This window comes from Perognathus longimembris, chromosome 2, assembly GCF_023159225.1.
Source record: "Perognathus longimembris pacificus isolate PPM17 chromosome 2, ASM2315922v1, whole genome shotgun sequence".
NCBI classification, from domain to species: domain Eukaryota; kingdom Metazoa; phylum Chordata; class Mammalia; order Rodentia; family Heteromyidae; genus Perognathus; species Perognathus longimembris.
This window is the reverse complement of record NC_063162.1, coordinates 68,825,989-68,844,254: the sequence shown is the minus strand read 5'-3', so window position 1 is coordinate 68,844,254 and position 18,266 is coordinate 68,825,989. Positions and strand designations below refer to the sequence as shown.

Sequence of the window (18,266 nt, the reverse complement as noted above, 5' to 3'; positions counted from 1 at the left end):
TCACCAGGCATAGGAAAGCACGTGGCGCACAGGTTCTCGGGCACCTCTGTCAAGTTCCTGCTTGCATGACAGCATCGTCACCGTAAGTTTAAAGGAAGAACAGAATCTCACCAGGAAAAGAGGCAAATTAAACCAAGTGTTCTTGGTTCACATGCAAACAGAGATGTTCTATTTCCCAGCACAGACACCCACAACTGTAGGTAAACTTCTAAAGTAGGCTAGAAATATTCACTGTGATGATTTTCTTCCATCAAGATGCATTTTCTTACTTTGCTCTATTCTGTTTCAGATAGTGTCTCCCTGCATAGCCAGATAAGGCCTCAAATTCACAATCCTCCTGCCTCAGGCTCCCACGTGCTGGGATTATAGGTATGAACTGTTAAACCTGACCCAGAGATGGGATGGATTATGATGTAAGGTAACCATCCAATATGCTTTGAAATAATTTAACAAAATGGTATGGACAAATCTGAAAGGCAACTCCATCAATATTATCATCACAGAGTCCTACTCCTTAGTATGTTAGGATTGTTCATGTAACCAACTAGAAAATCAATCTGAATGACAAAGTAATGACTTAAATTGTTTTTCTTCTTCTTTAGTGATATTGGGGTTTGAACTCAGGGCCCTGTGCTTACTAAGCAAAGGCTCTACTATTTGAGCCACATTCCCAACTTCTAACTTAAAATTGTCTTAGGGGTATATTTAAAATGAGTTCATTTGAAATTGTTTCATTACAAACCAGCCAAATTTAGGACATACTAATACAAAGTAATGATCTGAGCTATATTGATTCCTTTTAGCAGTTAAATCGTCTTCTCCCTCTCCCCTTCTCCTCTTCTCTCCTTACCTCTCCTCTCCTGTCCCTTCCTCTCCCCTCCCCTTTTCTCTCCTTCCACCAGCATCAGGATTTGAAATCCAGGTCTACAAGCACTTGGTCAGCTTTCTTGCTCCCTATTGGTACTCCACCACCTGAGCCACACCTCTAGCCCAGTTTTTTTGCTGTCGACTTTGGAGATGGAATTTCTTAGGCTTTTTCTGCCTGGGCAGGCTTTAAACCTCCCATCCTCAGATCTCATCCTCTGGAGGAGATAGGATTGTAGGCATGTGCCAGGAATGCTACCCTGAGCCTATATTTGGCAGCTCAAAGAGATGTTATTCCTCACAGATCTGGCCACTGGCTTCTCCACTGAAGCCAAAGCAGTGTTATTTTTCCACAGCCAACAGACCCAACCTGGCTTTCCACTAATTGTTTTCTTTCATTATTCTAATAAAGGAAGCTGACAAAGAGAAAGGTAGCTTCCTTTCATGTGATGAATGATAGGACACCTAAATTCCTACTTAATGACAATCAATTTACCATACACTCTGGCAAATTAAAATTCTCTTAATTAGTTTTTACAAAGTAAAAGGGTAGCTTCATCCTTTATTTAGATAAATTCTGCCACATCCTGACTAAACACATTCTCATCAAATGGGCAAAGCAATGCAGGCTGACCTTCCACGGAGTCTCTCTTATTTTAATTCTTTATTTTTGGATTTTTAAATAACTAATTTGCATAATGGTGCTGAACTTCTTCTCCCACCCCTCTCACCCACAATAATCGCTAATTGAAATGGGGCGGTTGATGAATCTGATATGTCAGGGCTCTCCCTTACAGAGCTGAGCACATACCCTGCTGAAAATGGAACCTTTCTTCGTGGGTGGCAAAGGGCCCAGTGGAGAGCCAGAGAAGCTCACCGACTTCTCAACCACACCAGTAGCCTGGGTGGTCAGGAGAGTCCGGCTGTGCATCCTAACCCTGTGTGAGCCCAGCACCTGCTCTCTTCTCCAAACCTGAAAACCGATTTCCCAGATGGCTGGGCACATGCACACCTCTGAAAAAGAGTGCAGCCCATCAGTGGAAATGCCTGAGCTCGTCACTGTTCCCTTTATTCTCAGGACCTCACTAATGCCCAGGCACTAAGCTGGTCCTTTCTGGAGCGAAGAGAGCTGAGGGGTAGCCCGCTTGGGGACTCAGGCTGATAGTCCTAGCTACTAAGGAGGCTGAGATGGGAGGATCAAAGCTTGAAGCCAGCGCAGGCAGACAAGTCTGTGAGACTTTTATCTCCAATTAATCAACAAAAACTAAAAGCAGAGTCACCGCTCAAGTGATATAGGGCCAGCAGACCACTTATTCTGAATTATTCGACTTGCTAGAATTATTTCCTAATTTCTGATAAGGAAACAGGCTTTTAGTTTTCTTAAATGTTGCTATTTCTGCATCTTCTCTGCTCTCGGCAATGCAAATCAAACTCATGGAATACTGTGTCTCCATAGGAAAAAAAACAAGGAAGAAAAGAAATCATTTAGTATGGAAAAATGTGAAGCTAAGTATCAATGGGTTTTATCTTTCCCCCAATTAATTTCTAAAGCATTAAAAAAAAAAGAGCATGCAACCAAGACATAATAATTAAACAAAATCCATCAGGTTTGGATCCTATTAACTTATTTTCTTACCCACAGAGGCAAGTCACCATCATTTCTAGATTGGTTATCTCCATTACGCCATCACCAAGCAACAGGTCCAGGGATCTTGAATCCTGAGGGCCCCCTGAGCTCAGCCCCTGGCCACAGTGTGGGGGAGGGGGCTTCCCCAAGGACATCAGGATAGGTTGGTCCTCTCTCTCCTCCCTTAGACCAAAGTTACACAACCACCACCACATCTGTGAGTTCTGTACTCTTCCACACTTACCATCCAGGGCATGAAGGTACTCCATGTGGATGGTGCCCGCGCCGGCGGTGGTGGCTGAGGGCAGGATGTCTGCGTAGGGACTGCGCTGGCCGGTCAGCAGGGCCATCTGGTGATAGTACTCAGCGGGACTCACTCCAGCATGCGGGGCTGCAGGAGACACACAGCCATGGCCCAGTGAGAGGAACACCACCCGAAGCCCTTAGGACATCCCAGGTCTACCTGTCAGTTGCTCCACCCCCACCCCCCCCAGGCCATTCCTCTTCTGGCTCATTACTGGAGAGTTCCTTCACAATAAAGTATGCCTTCAGCAATATTAGATACCTTTCATTCGGAAGTGAAACCAAATGCAGAGAAAATTAGAAAGGCATTACAAAGATTCTGCTGTTCATTTAAAGAAATCCAAATGATGAAAACATACACAGTGCAGTCATGTATCCCTTCACACACACTGGTGGCTCATTCCTGTAATCCTCACTATGGTAGCCTGAGATCTAAGGATTGAGGTTCAAAACTAGCCTGAGCAAGAAAAAGTCTGTGGGATTCTTATTTCCAATTACCTACCAAAAAGCCAGAAGCAGAGGTATGATTCAAGTGGTAAAGCACCAGCCTTGAAGATAAAAAGGTAAAGGACAGCATCACGCCCTGAGTTCAAGTCCCAAGCTGCCCCTTCTCTCTCAAGAAAAGACAGGGGTATGAGGTGTCCTTAGGTGATCTTGTGACTGAAGTGCCAGACTTTGAAGTCAGGCCCCATTTTACCATGTGAACCCCATTTTACCACGTGAACTCCATTTTAGAATTGAACCCTGAGCCAATCAGATTTGTACCTGTGTCCTAATCTTGCTTGCTTGAACACCTGATTGCTGTAACCTTGTTCTTTGCCTTTATAAGCCCTGTGTAATCACAGCTCAGGGCTCCCTCCTAACCTCCGCTGTGTCGGTGGGTAGGACAAGGCCCGAGTTGCAGCTCACTTGAATAAAGCCTTGCCTTGCTTTTGCATTTTGGAATGTCTGAGTCTCGGTGGTCTTCTTGGTGGTGGTCTTGCAACTTGGCACAACAGTGACATACTGAGAATAACTTCAACTAGGTGATTTCACATTATGTGATCTCCACTAGATGTAAACTTTTCTTCAAGTGCAGATGGTTAGGAAGCTCATGGCTCTACACATGTGTCAGGATCTCTGAGGACCCCTTCTCCTCCCTTCCCCAGAGGAGATGTTCCAATGTCGGGGTCTCGAGGACCCCTTTCCCCTCCCCATCTCCCGGGGTGTAATGCCTGAACCTCAATTCTGTGGAAGAAACTCTGCCCTACCCCTCATACTGGCAGGAGTAAGGCGTGTCCTTTCTGGACTGCTCTAGGCTGAAGTGGGATGCCGAAATCCTTTCCTCAGACCCCCATCATGTGTCAGGAACCGCAGGACAAAGATAAAGGGGAGACGGCTGGATGGTTGAATGAGTCTCAAAGAATTTAATTGGGAGGGGGGCTTATATAGCGGTAATGGCGGGAAAGGGAAGGACTTGGGCCATTGGCTAAGCCGAGCTGCCCATCAGGTGATGTCATGAAACTTCCTTTGTGGGCTGGACAACCCTATCATGGCGGCACCCACCCTCAGGGGCAGGGGGGCTTCTTTTCTGATTGAGGCCGGAAGGTGGGAGGGACTCCCTCCCACACTGTCCCATCTGGGGAAGGGCAGCATCTCACTCTTGGCGTCCTTCCCCCACCAAGGCCAAAACTGAGTCCCCAACACACATGCCATGTTTGTCCATTGGGAGAAAACAGGTTCTGTTTTGGTTTTGTTTGTTTTTTTTTTTTGCCATTCCTGGGGCTTGAACTCAGGGCCTGAGCACCGTCCCTGGCTTCTTTTTGCTCAAGGCTAGCACTCTGCCACCTGAGCCACAACACTACTTCCCGCTTTTTCTATGTATGTGGTGCTGAGGAATCGAACCCAGGGCTTCATGTATACAAGACGAGCACTTTACCACTAGGCCATATTCCCAGCCCCGGAAAACAGGTTCTGATATTAAGACATTATATATACTTACTTCTTACAACAGTAGACAACTCAGACAACTATGTGATTTCCCCAGATATGCATAAAATTCTTCCCCAAGCTCTTGACAGGAGTGTCTGAGTTAACATTTACTAACACAAGGATGTAAGAGATTACAAGGAGAGTGGGGGAGAGGGGAACTTAGCATATTTTTAATGACACCCATCTGAATGATAAGCTACATTCAGAAGCTCTTTTTTCTTTATTTTTCCTTACAAAATCAAAACATACACACACACACACACATACACACACACACACACACACACACACACACACACACACACACACAATTTACTGGCAAGAGCCAGGTTTCCAGGAGTGGGATAATGACCAGTCTCTACCTGCCAGTTTCGGGGTCTGAGCAGCAGGACTTGCTGGCGCAGACCTGAGCAGGCCTCCAGATTCTCTCTAGATTCACACCAGTTGTAGGAACTGGCTCAAAGCAAAAAAAGGAAATGCATGCATGGAAAGTGCTTAACACATACCATTCAATCAGCTGGCACAAGTTTTACAATGATTTCCCAGGAACACCATTAGTCTGGCCATATCTGTGAGTTTTTTTTACTGTAATTATGTCCATGTACTTACATGCATGATACACCCGAAAGACAAAATTTAAAATATATTAAAAAAAAAAACACACTTTATAACTAGGCACCAATGGCTCATGCCCATAATCCTAGCTATCTGAGAGGCTGAGAACTGAGAATCACAATTCAAAGGCAGGTGGTCAAAAAATATTCATGAGACTTTTATCCCCAGTTAACCAGCAAAAAGACTGAAGAATAGCTGTGGCTCAAGTGGTACAGTACCAGTTGTACTAAAGGAAAAAGCTGAAAGACAGCATCTGGGCCCTGGGATCTAGTACCAAGCACTCTGTGAAAAGACTCTCCACTTTCCTTATTGTAAACTCAAACCCAAAGAAGGAGAGTTAATAATACTTGACACCCCCACAATTTTATCTTTCGAATGGGAACACAACTCAGATGGTAAAAGCCAATTCTTTGGAGTTCCTCCAAAGTAACTTCAGTGCATAAAAAAGAAGCAAATAAAAGAGCCCGTAGCAGTTGCAAGAGAAGTTAGCCTGGGAATATAGTAGACAGATGGACCATAAGAAATGTATCACTTCTCACGGCTCATGGCCAGCCCGGGTACACCTTCTCCAGGGGAATGTGGAGGAGGGCACAGAAGTCTCCTCCAACGCCCATCAGTCAAGAGAAATGCATGGTCTTCCTCTCTTTGGAAGCAATCGGCAGTGATTTCCTTTTTTGTGTATGGGTCCTGGGTTTTGAACTCAGGGCCTGGACACTGTCCCTGAACTTCTGTGTGCTTAAGCTAGTTAGTGCTCTAACACTTGAGCCACTGCTCCACTTCTCATTTTTTTGTGGTTAACTGGAGATAGTCTCATGGACTTTCCTGCCCAGGCTGGCTTCAAACCACAATCCTCAGATCTCATCCTCCTGAGTAGATAAGATGACAGACCTGAGTCCCACTGTTGATTAACACTGTTTCTAAGAAGGCGAAATCTGCTATCTAGTGGCGTGGACCTCTGTAATCCTGGACCTTCATTCCGAGTCTAACAACTGTGGGCAGTTTGTCCATATGTACAAGAATAGGAAATAACCTTCCTCAATGGAAGAAGGAATGGGTTATTTTTCCCTATTAATATCCAGCTAAATTAAAAAGAATCACATGAAAAATAATTAATGTGGAAGCAAACAGGACCCATAATTTGATTTTTTTTTTTAAGTAATAAAAACTTGATTCTTGAGAACCTCCAGTGAGCACAGGCTGTGGTAGATAAAAAGTCTGAGTTTCTTTCTTCCTTTCCCACTTCTTCTTCTGACTTGCTTTGGTAGAGGAAGGAAGGCCCAGGCAGTAGGTCATATTTTTGAAGCCCTTGCTGTGCTCTGTGGTCTGTGGACCAAAATCACCCAGAAGTCTGGACAAGGGCTCCCCCAAACTAACTCTGGCCGACTGAGGTTTGGAAAGAGGTGGTGCGAGCCTGGGAGGGTGCGAGTGTAAGACTCACCGTCGGTAGGGCTGAGCCCGCGAGCAGCAGAGATCATAGACAGCGTGGGACTGCTGTGCAGGGAGCGGATGTAGTCCATGTACGGGTTGATGTAGGGGTGAGGGGGGCTGAAGGGAGACTCAGAAGCGGCAGCGGGGTTCCGGTGTGGGGAGATCCGGATGAAGGGCAGGTCCGAGTACGTCGGGCTACTCGATAAGGCAGAAGGCCTAGGGGACACGAGAGGTTTGTGTGAGTCAGACATCTCAGCTTCCACAGGCAGAAACAGCCTGAATGGAAAAGAAATCAGATTTTTAGTGAACTCAGGATCAGGGTGGTGGGCAAATGCATCAGGTATATATACTTTTAGCCCTCTTTTACCTTAAGAGTCAGGATGACATAAGCAGGTAAAACACCTGTGTACATGAGCGAATGGGGGGGGGATATCACATATCCACATTTATAACGTGTGCTATATACTGCCATACATATGTGTATGTGTGTACATATGGCATCACATATATATCACATGTACCACATGTATCAAATAGATGTGAGTATACACTGGGATTTGAACTCAGAGCCTGGGCTGGCCAAGCAGGCCACTTGAGCCATGCCTCTAGCCCTTTTTGCTGTACCTATTTTTCAATTTCTTCACCTAAGTTCTCAGCTGTTCTTTTATTTCTTTGCCATTGCCAGGATCAACCTCGGATGTCAGTCTTCTTACATCTACTTTCAGTATAGCAAGAATTATAAGTGTAATTTTGTCATTGAAATGGGGGTGTGTGTGGCAGGAGGGAGTGTTTCATTAACATTTTGCCTGGGCTGGCCTTGAACCACAATTCTCCTAATCTCTACATTCTGAGTAGCTGGGATAATAGGTGAGAGCTGTCATGTGATCAGAAAACTAGTTTTTAAGCCAACCAAACATCTATCCAGCCTTGAAAGACAGTGGTCAGCCGGGTGCCAATGGCTGTAATCCTAGCTACACAGGATACAAGATCTGAGGATCAAGGAAGGATCAAAGCCAGCCCAGAGAGTAAAGCTCATGACAGTCTCATCTCCAGTTAAGCAGCAGAAACCTGGAGGTGGAGCTGTGGGCCAAGTGGTATAGAATTACTCTTGAGTGAAAGAGCCAAGGGACAGTGCATAGGCCCTGGGTTCAAGTACTTACACACACACACACACACACACACACACACACACACACACACACACACAGAGTCAGAACAGCCATCTGACAAGGGTACAACTGTATAAATAACAGTCATACCACAAAGCTGAGTTAGTATCACCCAACAGATCTACTTCCAAATTCTTGGCAGCTAGGACACTTGCCAGTCCTTCTTTCTGAAAAGCACAGACAGGAGGAGTGAGGTTGCTTGGGGTGTGGCAGGCAGGCCAGTGTGTTCAGCATTGTTAGGAGAAGCGTCCTAAGGTCATGAGCAGAGGAGGAGTGACTCCTCCAGAAGGAAGAGCTCAGGGCGGCGTGGAGAGGCCGCCACTCCATGTTGCACAGACCTCACAAATACTTCCCCAACAATCACAACATGGACCTGGTAAATATTTCTCAAGCTGACTTTTTAAAAGTCTTCATTTGCAGATTAAAATAGCACTAAGGAAAAATAATTATAGGGGGCTCTTTCTTTGTTTCTATTTCCAGTAGACAGACATGGGGAGAGAACTGAAGTTACTGTGGGCCTCCAAACTTCTGTGTCTCTGGGCTCTCCACAGTCTCAGCCAGGGGCTCATTCAGGAGAGGTAGGCGGGGCCCATGGAGAGGGAAACAAACAAACAAACATTCTGGAAAAAACAATGAGGTATATATATACATTCAGAACTATTTATACAGTAGGAAAAGATTACAGACAGATGCTGTGATGTGCCAACCAAAAGCAACATTTGATCTGGAGACAGAATATTCCCAAATGTAGGGATTGGTCCGGGCTGTTTGTGCTGGCTGAGAAGAGGAACCATGGCTCCTTTACCTCTGTCCCGTGGCTGGCAAAGGCAAGGTCCTAGGATCCCCATTCAGAGATAACACATAGTTTCTACCTGTCTCTTCCAGACCCATTGGTACTGGCCATAGTGTTCTAAGTGCTCAGTGGACTTAGAATATCATGAAAGAGGCACAAAAGAAAGAAGCTCACTGGTATTTCTGTGTCATCACAAAAGACAATAAAGCAATGTACAGTCACTCTTGTTTGTGGCAGTAATTTGACTCCACATTAGCTTTTACAAAGTCTTTCATCAAAATTAGGTTACCATGAAAAAAGTAAAAGTTTTTTTCTGTCCTTTTTTCGTTTTTTTGTCCCAGGATTAGGGCTTGAACTCATGGCTTGGCATTCTCACTTAAGGCTAGTGTTTTATCTCTTGAGTCACATTTTCACTTCCAAATTTTTGGTGGTTAATTGGAGATAAGAGTTCTTGTGGACTTTCCTGCCCAGGCTGGCTTTGAACCGCGATCCTCAGAATTCATCTTCCCTGAATAGCTAGGTGTGAGCCAGTAGTGCCAAGAGGAGGGTTCTTACTACACCATTTGTAACTGTGTATGATAAAACTTTAAAACAAGCAGACAATATACATATTGTGGATAAAACTTTAAAACAAGCAGACAATATACATATTGTAGACAGTCAATGGACTTCTTCATGAGGATGGAAGAGCATTGTATAATTTGTTTCTGTCTTTCCATCTACCTTATTGGGTTCCTAGAGCACCAGGATTAAAGTCCCTGTATTCCATCACCTGGGTTACCAGCACACGAGATCAAGAAAGGTTTCAAAGGCAGATTATGAACCTGCTTGAACACGGCTCAGTACTCCAGAAATGTACACATGACATTTACTTCCATGCACAGGCATGTCAGCCAGGGGGACTGGAACACGTTGCATTTCTTTAATGTGACAAGTTTATTTTTGTTCTTCATAGAATAATTGGTGTGCTATTCTTCATATTCAAGCAGTGACCCAATAACAAATCAAAGGGTGAGAAGACCCTCTATAATTCATTTTCAATCAATTCATTTAATAAAGGCAGAGCTTTAAAAATCCCAAGTTAGTACTAAGAAGTTACTTCCTACCAAGCATGATGGCTCACACCTGGTAGAGATTGGGAGAGATTGCAATTGGAAGATAGCCCAGGTAAAATGTTCTCATGAGACCCCATCTCAACCAATAAAAGCCTGTGGCCGTTCACACCTGGCATGCCAGACATTAGGATTGCAGTCCTGGCCAACCACAGCATAAATATGAAACTATTCAAACATAAACTAAAGCTGGATGCTGGGGACTCACATCTGTAATCATAGCTATTCAGGAGATTTAGAAGATCTTGTTTCAAAGCCAGCCCAGGAAGAAATAAATGTGCTCTGAATTCAAACCCTAGTTTAAGTCACGGGGGTGGAAGAAACAAGGAAGGAAGGAAGGGAGGGAGGGAGGGAGGGAGGGAGGGAGGGAGGGAGGGAGGGAGGGAAAAAGAAAGAGAAAGAGAGAGAAAGAAAGAAAGGAAGAAAGAGAGAGAAAGAAAGAAAGAAAGAAAGAAAGAAAGAAAGAAAGAAAGAAAGAAAGAAAGAAAGAAAGAAAGAAAGAGAGGGGGAGGGAACTAAATTAGAGCTGAATTAGGTCTAGTGGCACATTTCAAGTGATAGAATGCCTTCCAAGAAAGCTCAAGGCCCTGAGTTCAAAGTCCAGTGTTGCCAGAAAAGAAGAAAAACTGCTCTCCACACAGCACAGGAAATTAGCAGCTAAGGCACGCATATCAAGTGTAGTGAGCACCGTCTTCCAGAACCTTCTACTTTGTAATTTCCTTTGATGGAGTTGGCTTCAGCATATCCTCTGGGCCCCTAAAGCAGAGTTTGGCCTTTTGTGACTGTGCATCTGCCACTTCACCCTCCCCAGGAAGGACACGCCCAGGGTGGCAGACGGTCATTTTTCTGGTAGCAAATAAATAAATATTTTCCATGACTATTGATTCAACTGACATGACTTTTATACATTTACCACTTTGGAGTTCAACCTTTAAAATCTACATGCTGAGGGTTGATGGCTCACACCTATAATCCCTAGCTATTCAAGAGACTCAGATCTGAGGATGATGCCAGCAGGGGCAGGAAAGATCTGCAGTTGGTTAATTAAGCTGTGGTTCAAGGGGTAGAGCCTCAGCTTTGAACAGAAAAGTGAAAGGACAGCAGCTCAGTTCTGAGTTGAAGAAAAGGAAACACACACACAAACACACACACACACACACACACACACACACACACACACACACACACACACACCAAGGGGGGAAGGGGAAATAGTAAAAGCACTGTATAATGACATTTATACAAAGTTTAACAGTAGATAAATCACAAGTATAACTTTTTAAAAAGAAAAAAACGGGATATCAACTTTAGTGTTAGGCTAATGCACACCTTTGAGTGGCTTTTCTGATATGAAGCAATATTTTTATTCATACACTTGCAAAGTATTTAGGTTTCTTCTCTGTTATTAGTTATAGCTCATGAGGCTATATGTGCATTGTGTGTGCTCTTCTGTATGTGTATTGCTCAATTAGTCATCCTTTTTTGTTTGGGCTGGTTTGAACTCAGTCTCTTGCTCATCTCACATTGCTAACAGCGGGAGCTCTACCTTGTGATTGATGCTTGCAGTCCAGCTTTTAACAATTCGATTGAAGATGGAGACTTGCAGACTTTCTCACCTAGGCTGGTTTGTACTGTGATCTCTGGTTCCAGGCTCCAGTCTAGAATCACAGCTGGGATAGAAGATGTAAACCACCAGCTCCTGGCTAAGAATACGATTATTATACACTCAATGTTTGTTGGGGGCTCTGGTCTAACATAGGCACATAAAGTAGGCCATTTGCAGTGGCAGACCCCTGTGACTAATTGGAAGGAGAGCATGCAAGGCTCTCTGCCCCATGTACTATGACTTACATCCTGAACACATAAGGATCATTACAGACTTTATCCCCCCACAGGTGTCATCTTTGCAATTTCAAATATGGAAATGGAGTCTACCTGACTCTACCATAAAAGAATTCCTCTCTACCCACCAGAAAAGTAGCCCTGGTTCTCACAGACAGTGGTCATTTTCTTAGTGGTCTTGTTTTCATGGCTTCAGAAAACTTAACCTAGGGCATTGTGGAGGACTGAATGAGTCAGACCACTTGTCCAGGAACCACAGCTTTGCATCCTCACAGGAATCTTCCCTTTTTTCACAAAGAGTGAATCTTTGGGTACCAGAGAAGGAAGAGATGCAACCAATGAGAGACAGCTACACAACATGTAGGAATTACTTATGTTCATATCCTGGGGAAACCTGTGCACAGGATGCAAGACTTAATGAGCACAGTTTGGTGTACTTTTATTCATCTGTAATCAGAGTTTGGGCTAGATGCTCTCCACCCATGTACCAGGTCCCCAAATCCAGAACTTTCCATGACTCAAACCATGTATCCCTGTCTGCCATTGATTACCTTTGACAACTAATATTATGTGTGGGAAAAGGCACAGTTTGAATAAACTCTAGTGGATAATTTAGCAACACGTGATTTGCATATCCCACGATGTGCTTTCTGCTCTTGCCCCCACCACTGCCATGACGGCAGTTAGTGACTGATGTCTTCCTGAGCCACTCTGGTCTTCAGCTTTGATTTTATTCCCAGGAGCAACGATAGGGTCTGGCTTTATGTTGACTGGATGTGGATGGTGATTGATTAGGAGAAAGTAGGTAGGATTGGAGTGTCATGGAAAAGGCTGAGAAGTGAGTCACAGCTTAAGCACTCAAAGAGATTTTCCTAGTGAGTTCAGAGCTATTAGATAGGTTTTTATATTAACAACATTTCTCCTATCCAGGTCTGTGTATTTTATCTTTATTCTTTCAAATCCTGAAATTGCTTGGATAAGGAAGAAGGTTTATATATTATACACACACACACACACACACACACACACACACACACACACACACGGTTGCTCTCTCTCTCTCACGCATACACATATACACACACATTTCTAAGAGCAGCCTGAACTTTTAGGGGATATTGAAGAGGCTTTGTGTCAAGTACAGCTAAATCCAGCCTTTCCGTATCAAACCTCTGCTAGAAAATTACTGTGCAGCTGATAAGGCAGTAAGATAGAATAAAAAGTGACTCTACTCAATTTACACTGCAATATTGGTATGACTGAATATTTTTCATTCAGGTGCCTGATAAAATCACTAAACTGTATTGCAGATAAATAAAGGAGGCTTCTGTCAAGAATAAACACCATTAATCATGAAGTCTTACCCTCTCCAAGCCTGTACTATGCATCTGCACAAATAAACCAGCCCAACCAGCACAAAACACACGCTCTCCTCCTTTGTACTCCACTAGGCTGCTATGGGCTTGCTTTTCATTTTCTAGAGCTTGGGCAGTCACAGCATTTTCCAAACCTCTCTCTTTGAATTTAGCTCTGCACTCCTGCAACTAGAATGTAACACTTAAGGAAATGCATCTGAGCACTTAGTGAGGGGGAAAATCTTGACAATAAATTACTATCTTTTTGGTGGCTCAATATGTATACAACTATAATACATATAGGATCTACATCATATTTCATCAACTCTAAAATGACACTGATCTAAATATGCATCTACTAAAAGAGATGGTACACTCCTTATCTCTTTTAATCTTCCTTTTGGTTCTTAACTTCTGTAGACTAATTCCAACATAGAATAACACCACTACCTGCACAAAAAGAGAAATATGATACAAATAATTTTATTAAGAACTGCCTGAAGCTTCCTCATGATTGCTTGCTCCTTGACCACTGTAAAATACCACAGACAAAAAAACATATCTGGAACCAACCCAGATGTTCCTCAGCAGATGAATGGATCAAGAAGATGTAGTATATATACACAATGGAGTTCTATGCCTCCATCAGAAAGAATGACATTGCCCCATACGTAAGGAAATGGAAAGAACCGGAAAAAATTATATAAGTGAAGTAAGTCAAAGCCAAAGAAAAGTAGGTTGCATAGTTTCCCTCACTAGTAAGAACTATAATGTGTCTATGATATTGTTAACAGAGGATCTCAATAACCCAATTGCTTACTATATATAGGACCATATATAATGAAGTGTACCAACATGAAATCCAAGATATGGAAACAAAAGTTTATTATAATGTACTGTACAGTTTTTTAATTTTTTAGTGTTTAGTCTTTTTTGTCTTTTATCTCTTAATTTTCTGTACCTTTTGTCTTGTATATAAGATTATTCAAACGGGAAGGGAAAGGGAATCACAGAAACAGCAGGTCAAAGGACGAACTAATACAACAATGATACTCACTTAACAATAGGTTGGATGTCAACCTTACAACTTGTGTGGAAGGGAAGTAGAGAAGGGTAAGTGGGAGAAAATGAAGGGGTAACACTGTCTAAAAACAAATGTAATCATTACCTTATTTATGTAACTGTAACCCCCTACTCATCGCCTTTTCAACAGACAAAAATTAATAAGATAAATAAAATAAAAAACATAACCCAATTCCGGAGATGTTAAATGATGACAAGAGGGATGTAAGACATAAAATGTTTTGACTTAAATATGGGAGTAGATATGTATTTGACAACACTGACATTTGTCCAGTATGTAGCCTGTGTAGGTGCTGTTAAGGTGCTGTGTAGGTGCTTTCATAGGATAGGGCCTTGGGTATAAAATGAAGTGGCACAATGGAGGCATGCTTGGGCAGAATCTACTCAAGGCTGCAAAGTTTGTTTTGAGTTAGAAAGGAAAACCACTCAAGTCAAACCCAGGTATATACATACATAGTACATAGCATATGAATTCAACATTATTGAGGCTTCCCACAGAACAGATGACAGAGTTTTATGGTTACCTTTTCTTTTCAGAGGAAGCCCATTGTGTCTAGGATTGGTGACTGTGAATTTAACTAGATTAAAGGATGCCTAGAAGATTGGCAGGGACTGACTGTGGGTGTGGCTTTGGGTCCCAGAGATCAGATCAGAAAGGCTCTCACCCAATCAGTGGCTTAATATACTGATGGATGCAGAATCTGAATGGTGGAACTGTGAAATGGTCTATGGGTAGAATCTGAATCATGGAACTGTGAAATGGTCTATGGGCAGAATCTGAATGGTGGGACTGTGAAATGGTGTATGGGTAGAATCTGAACGGTGGGACTGTGAAATGGCCTATGGGTAGAATCTGAATGGTGAGACTGTGAATGGTCAATTGGTAGTTAGGAAATGTGAGTCACTGAGGACAGGCCTTTGAAGGGTATAGCTCAGTCCTGGTCCCTCTCCTGTTTTCTCTTCCTTGCTTTCCACCTGACAAGATGTACATAGCTTTCTTCTGCCAGGCTGTTCTCCATATTGTTTCTGCCTTGCTACACAGGTCTGAAAGAACTGGAGGCAGCTAACCACTCACTGAAACCTCTTAAACCAGGGGCCAATCGAAATCTTGAAAGCCAGCTAATGTTCTGTTTGAGTTGACCCACAAATTGTAAAGGCAGTACCACGTTGGCTCCATGGTGGCTGGGGACATGGTGTCAAAGGTGAATGAGGTTGGTGAGATCAGTGTTTAGGGAGTATACATGTAGCAGATTTCTACCTAAGGAAAGAAGGAACGGGGGACATAGCCATGTGCAAGTTGGAGGGACATGATTTCATAGACACCCCCCCCTTGTAAACTCCACACACGAAATAGTAATCTTGAGGGGGGAAAAAAGGAATCTACAGATTCCCACATTCTTGGTCTATTAAGAATGAGAAGGTCTCAAAGATGGCTTCATTTAACTACATCATCCCTCTGCCCACCCCCATCCCTATTCCCTGAGAGGCCAGAGGAAATATTTAAGGATCCAGCCATTCATGGCAGAGGTGAGAACGGAACAAGCCTGACTTGAGGGATGGTGGACCATACGTACCCTGACAAGAGCTGACTGACACATTTTAAGAAGAGTATTCTGGAATGTGTGTACCAATGGCATTATACGTGAACTTCCTGGGCTACTACTTGAGACCCGGGAAAACAGCATTACCATGGACTAATGTAACCAATTGTGTGTGTACTCAGAGCCATCCAGGCCCACTCACCAGGGACCTGTAACTGCATTACATAGGAAGCTTTACAGCAGCTGTGTCTCAGCTCTCAGATGGGGCGGGGGGGGGGGGGGGGGCAGCATGCAGAGGGAGGAGGGGATCTGTTGATCTGTTCTCAGAGCCCACTTCAAACAGGAAGTGCCTCTTGTAGCCAAGAGTCTTAACTTCTATCTTCCCAATAAATCCTCCCTGTGTGAAGAAGCTTTATTGCCCAAGAGAACAATAGTGAAAAGACCCTCATGGAATGTCTGTGCTGAGGGGGTTAGGGGGAGGGGTTGGGTCCATAAAGAGCAGACACCAAAAGCTCAGTTTAAACCAGGCCTAGTGCAAAGGAAAGAACCTAAGGATACTACTTGAAATCTCTCCTTTGTCTTTGGGGAAGTTACATGCATAAATAGGCCTCTACCTTGAATGATTTTCTTTTCTGACTGTGTTCAATCACAGCTGAAAAATTCTTTGGTCTTTTTTTGAAAGTCTCAAGTTAAAACTGATTCTAAACATGTTGTGCAATGAAGGTGGCCAGCTAGGATGAATCTGAACAGATAGATCCCTTGGAAAATTTTCCTCCAAAGACAGTTGAATTTCATTAAGTTGTATTATAACATCTTAATGATACCTACATGAGGGTATCATGAAAAGAATCTACCTTGGCCTATTAAAAGTGGCCAGAAATTCTAAGGGTAAATTACTTGACTCTATCACACTTAGAACTTATGTTTCAGAAAAGAAGACATGCACAGGAAAAAGTAATGGTATCGTTAAATATAAAAAAAAAAGCAGCTGTTTTTGTTATTCTTTGTTTCAAGAGAAAAAGTGCATCGTGGATGTAGCAATGAGATTACAATTTGGAGACTTGCATCCCTAAATGTCAGAGCTGCACGTGATGAGCCTCCTCCAAGTGTACACTCAGCTTACATGGAGTAGAAGCTTCCTTCCCCCTCACCCAGTGTGCCACAGTGCTCTCCTCTGCACCTGCGTATGGCAGCCGAGCCACTGTCTTAGTTACACGCAAATGGCTCTGTGGCCTCCTTCTCCGATTGTATAGCTAGTAATGATTCCAGAGTAGCCCCATTATTAAAGTGGAATGAAGCCCTTCTCTCTTCACTAATGAGGTTAAGAGAATGTCCATCAGGTCCCCGTGTAAAGGGTACTTAGCAAGCATTCTGCTTGGCAAAGACCCTTGGCAGATCAAGGGACTAATCACAGAGGGCTGAATCAAATGGACTGGAAGAATGAGAAGGCTGGTGGTGGGGAGGAATTTAATTCATGCAGAAAAGCGTGGTCACAGCAGAGCAGAGCCCAGGAACCTCATGGGAAGCAAGCAAAATAAACAGTTGAACAAAGAAAACAAAGGCGGGCCAATGGCCTTTTCTAAAAGCTTGAGTACAGGGAGAGTTCAGTGGGTGCCTACCACAAAGACTCCCTAAAGAATGCCCTGGCAAAGCAAACAGCGCCAGGAAGAAGATAGCCCTGCACACACTGCGGGGGGTTGGGAGGGGGGCACAGGAGTCATGACTGTTACCTTCTCTCCCACTCAGCTCCCTTTTCCCCACCAACAGAAACCAACCACAGCCAGCAGAATGAAAATGCCCTGTGTCTGGCTGCCATAAAGAGAAGTTAACACAAATTCAATACAAGACAATGGACCTTGAGTTGTTTTTAGAATTAGAGGCACATCATGGTTCAGATCCCACTCCACACATGCTAGAGAAGGTAGAGGCTCTCCGGAATGTTGGAGGACTCCCACAAACAACCTATGATGCCACTTCAGATGGACAGATCCCACACACCAAGGCAGAGCAGCAATCCCTAGCCTCACAATCCTCCTATTCCCACTGAAATCTCACCTTCAATTTCTCCCCCAATCCAGTGATGATGTGGACTAACTACAGACCTAAAAACCAAAATCGGTGTTGCCCAGAGACTTAGGTTTTGACTACTTCCATGGAAGGCCACGAGGTTTTTTTTCACTGCCTTATCCCAAGGGCAGGAAGTTACCAAAGGAGAAACAGACAGAAGTGGGCAGTGAGTGTTGGTGTTCATAATGCAATAATATAATGAAATAGTTCAAGTAAATGTACCCAACATACGAGGTCGTGTAACACTAGTGTAATGTAACATCATTCCTAATTAATCTGTTATATCCCCAACAAACAAGACATGAAAAATTAGAGCACCTGACCATAACAATCTGTTCCTGACATAACTCACAAGCTGAAACACTGCTGTCTAGGAATATGAGATCTTATTTTATGGAAGAGGCAGAGTTTATTTTGATTACAGTCAAGGGGTATTTCAATCCTGGAGAAATGAGTTCTTTGAAGACTAGCTTAATAAATGTAAATTGTGTGGTTG

The 18,266-nt window shown here is 43.5% G+C and overlaps 1 protein-coding gene across 1 annotated transcript in view; it reads right to left on the bottom strand.

Moving 5' to 3' along the window:
- Gli3 (GLI family zinc finger 3) overlaps window positions 1–18,266 on the bottom strand; it is a 202,428-nt gene that overhangs the window by 70,337 nt on the left and 113,825 nt on the right. The window contains exons 4-5 of the mRNA XM_048339418.1: window positions 6,819–7,024; window positions 2,736–2,882 (exon numbers count right to left, since the gene is read on the bottom strand). Of these exons, the coding sequence (XP_048195375.1) occupies window positions 2,736–2,882; window positions 6,819–7,024 (353 nt within the window). The remainder of the gene's footprint in view (window positions 1–2,735; window positions 2,883–6,818; window positions 7,025–18,266) is intronic.